The 3,310-nt window shown below is 38.2% G+C and overlaps 1 protein-coding gene across 1 annotated transcript; it reads left to right on the plus strand.

The window, feature by feature from the left end:
* The first annotated feature begins 475 nt into the window (after positions 1 to 475).
* On the plus strand, positions 476 to 2,815 carry LOC111921357 (exocyst complex component EXO70A1). The gene has a single exon (XM_023916912.3). It carries the CDS (start codon positions 732 to 734, stop codon positions 2,616 to 2,618), a length of 1,887 nt encoding a protein of 628 aa, XP_023772680.1. The 5' UTR covers positions 476 to 731; the 3' UTR covers positions 2,619 to 2,815.
* The last annotated feature ends 495 nt before the right edge of the window (positions 2,816 to 3,310 follow it).

Below are 3,310 nucleotides of genomic sequence, written 5' to 3' on the forward strand. Positions count from 1 at the left end.
TGATTATTAACTCTAACTTATTTTTCCTAATTTTCATTATGTGATAATTTATTTGGCTAATTTATTCATTGATGGAAATGATTAGAATTAGTGTAAAATGTTTTGTTATCATTTCTATTATATTTTTCAGAATCTGAGTTAGTTAAATTTTATCCATTTTTATTATATTTGAATTTTGTCGGTCCATAAATAAATCTATTAGCAAACACTTTTTAAGTTTTTATTTTATGACATTTTAATATTTCTACTTTACATTCCTTTATCAAGTTATATATATAAATAAAATTAATATTTTATAATTTTATGAGGTTATATATAGTGTAGTCTATTACTAACAATGCAATAAACTTAATCTTTTATAAATTCATATTTTGTACAGTAGACTATCAGAGTATCTATGTATAAACTAAAAACATGATCACATAATTTAATAAAAATCTATATGATAATAATAATAATATATTATTGTAAAACACGAAAAATTAGTAGCACAAATAAATTATTAACTTTTTATTTTTATTTTTTCTGCTATTTATTGTTCTTTCGTTTCCTTCGTCGACACAAAGTCCTAACATCAGTCTCCCACCACCACACAGGCGCACACCACCGTACAAATCAAACCCTCTTGATTCCCTACAATTCGAATTCTTCATTGTTCATAAAAAGATTCAAAACCCTTTTCCATTTCTAGATTCTCAATTGAATAAGCAACCAATATTTGATAATTGTTCATGGAGCAGCCGGAGAACGATTCTGTATCTTATGAAACTGCCGAACAGATCATCCTCCGGTGGGACGCTACGGTTTCGGAAGACGCCAGGGTCCGAATGATCTTTGAAGGTGATCGCCAAGAGATCGATCGATACTTACAAGCAGTCGATCGAATCCAAGTATCCATGGAGTCAACTACTCTATCGGACGATGACGGAGCCGCCGGAGTCCAGGAGCAGTCAAAGAAAATCAACGGCGCTATTCAGATTGCCATGGCTAGACTTGAGGATGAGTTCCGTAACATACTCATCTCCCACGCTAGTCCCGTCGAGACAGAGACGCTCACCGAGTCGATGTCATCGGCTCACTTGACTCCTAGAACCAGCACCTCCATTAGCGAGTTTCCAGGAAACGACGATTACAGCAGCCGAGGTGAAGATGACTCCATATCCAGAGACGGTTCTTCTTCTCTAGAACGAGGCGAGAGTAGCAATACAATCTCGAGCTATAGATCTATGAGTAGTATTCGCGAGATAGATCTGATTCCTTCGGATATCGTATGTGATCTTCGCAGCATCGCGGAGCGTATGATCGCCGCCGGCTACTTCCGGGAGTGCGTTCAGGTGTACGGTAGTGTCCGGAAATCCGCGGTGGACGCGTGCTTCAAAAAGCTTGGAGTTGAGAAATTAAGCATCGGCGATATCCAAAGGATGGAATGGGAGGCTTTGAATGCGAAGATTGGGAAGTGGATGCGTGCAGCGAAAATGTGCGTTAGGGTTTTGTTCGCGAGCGAGAAGAGACTCTGTGAGCAAATCTTCGAAGGTTTAGGAACGGCGGCAGACGACGCTTGTTTCATGGAAACAGTTAAAGGTCCGGCGGTTCAACTGTTTAACTTCGCCGAAGCCATTAGTATCAGCCGTCGTGCTCCGGAGAAGCTATTCAAGATCCTGGATTTACACGACACCTTGTTTGATTTGTTACCTGATATCGACGCTGTTTTTGACGGAAAATCAGCCGAATCAATTAGAGTTCAAGCGACGGAAATTCTCTCGAGGCTGGCGGAAGCTGCTAGAGGAATGCTAAACGAGTTCGAAAACGCAGTTCTTCGCGAACCTTCTAAAGTTCCTGTCCCTGGAGGAACGATTCATCCATTAACCAGATACGTGATGAATTACATAAGCTTAATTTCAGATTACAAGCAAACCCTAGGCGAATTAATCGTGTCTAGACCTGCAACTGGTTCTCGATACTCAGACGATCAAACTACTCCAGACATGGATTTCTCAGACCACGAAGAGCAATCTCCATTAGCACTCCATTTGATTTGGATCATAGTGATTCTCCAATTCAATCTAGAAGGAAAATCCAAGCACTATAAAGACAATTCCCTCGCTCATCTCTTCATCATGAACAACGTCCACTACATCGTCCAAAAAATCAAAGGCTCACCGGAGCTGAGAGAGATGATCGGAGATCATTACCTGCGAAAACTCACCGCTAAATTCCGGCAAGCTGCAACAAGCTACCAACGAGCAACATGGGTAGGAGTACTGTATTGTTTGAGAGACGAAGGGTTACACGTGAGCGGAAGTTTCTCATCTGGAGTTTCAAAAACTGCTTTGCGAGAACGATTCAAATCCTTCAACGCCATGTTTGAAGACGTTCACAAAACTCAAGCTTTATGGCTAATACCAGATACACAGCTTCGTGAAGAGCTAAGAATCTCCATTTCCGATCTACTAATTCCAGCTTACAGATCGTTTCTTGGGAGATTCAGGAGTCATATAGAGAGTGGGAGGCACCCTGAAAATTACATCAAGTACTCTGTTGAAGATCTTGAGACTGCAGTATTGGATTTCTTCGAAGGGTGTGCAGTTTCACAGCATTCAAGAAGAAGATCACAGTGAGAATTTGGAAATGGTTTAGGGCATTATATATTAATAGGACACAATTCTTTAATTTTTTTTGGGTGATTGGTTCTTGTGACTCCAAACTTCTGATCATGGGGAATGGATGAAGGAAAGAAGCAGTATACAGTATACTCCCCTGTAAGCATGTTGTTTTATTTGTTCAAGATTTTTGTTTCACTTTGTTTGGATGCCAACTTTTTTGTACATGTTTTTTTTTTTTTTTTTTTCTCTTATTATTACACGAAAATCAATTTCTCAAAACAGATATATGAGTTTAGTTATTTCTCTGTTTGGAATACCAAAAGATTACTACTTCTTTTTCCTCTTTCAATCTCCCAAAAGCTATCAAACTCAACTATCTAATAGTCAACGTCAATGACCAAAAGTAGTACTTTGAAAAAAATGTTCCAACAAATTAAGCTAACCCCTTTTTTTTCCATCTTTTATAGCCTAGAAGCTAAAAGTTGGATAAAGGAAATTGGTAGTTGAGAAGTAGTACTCAAGCATTAACAACATCGAATTTTTACAATGCCCACTTTCTATAGAGATGCAAATTCAAGAACTCAACAATCGGTTTAATGAAATAACACGACATTATTTGTGTCTTTTAGAAAATGTTAATGATCAATTTAAGACTCCCTGAAAGATGTAACCTGGAAATATGAAATTTTTAATCAAAAGATATGACA

Source organism: Lactuca sativa, chromosome 4, assembly GCF_002870075.4.
Source record: "Lactuca sativa cultivar Salinas chromosome 4, Lsat_Salinas_v11, whole genome shotgun sequence".
Taxonomy (NCBI): domain Eukaryota; kingdom Viridiplantae; phylum Streptophyta; class Magnoliopsida; order Asterales; family Asteraceae; genus Lactuca; species Lactuca sativa.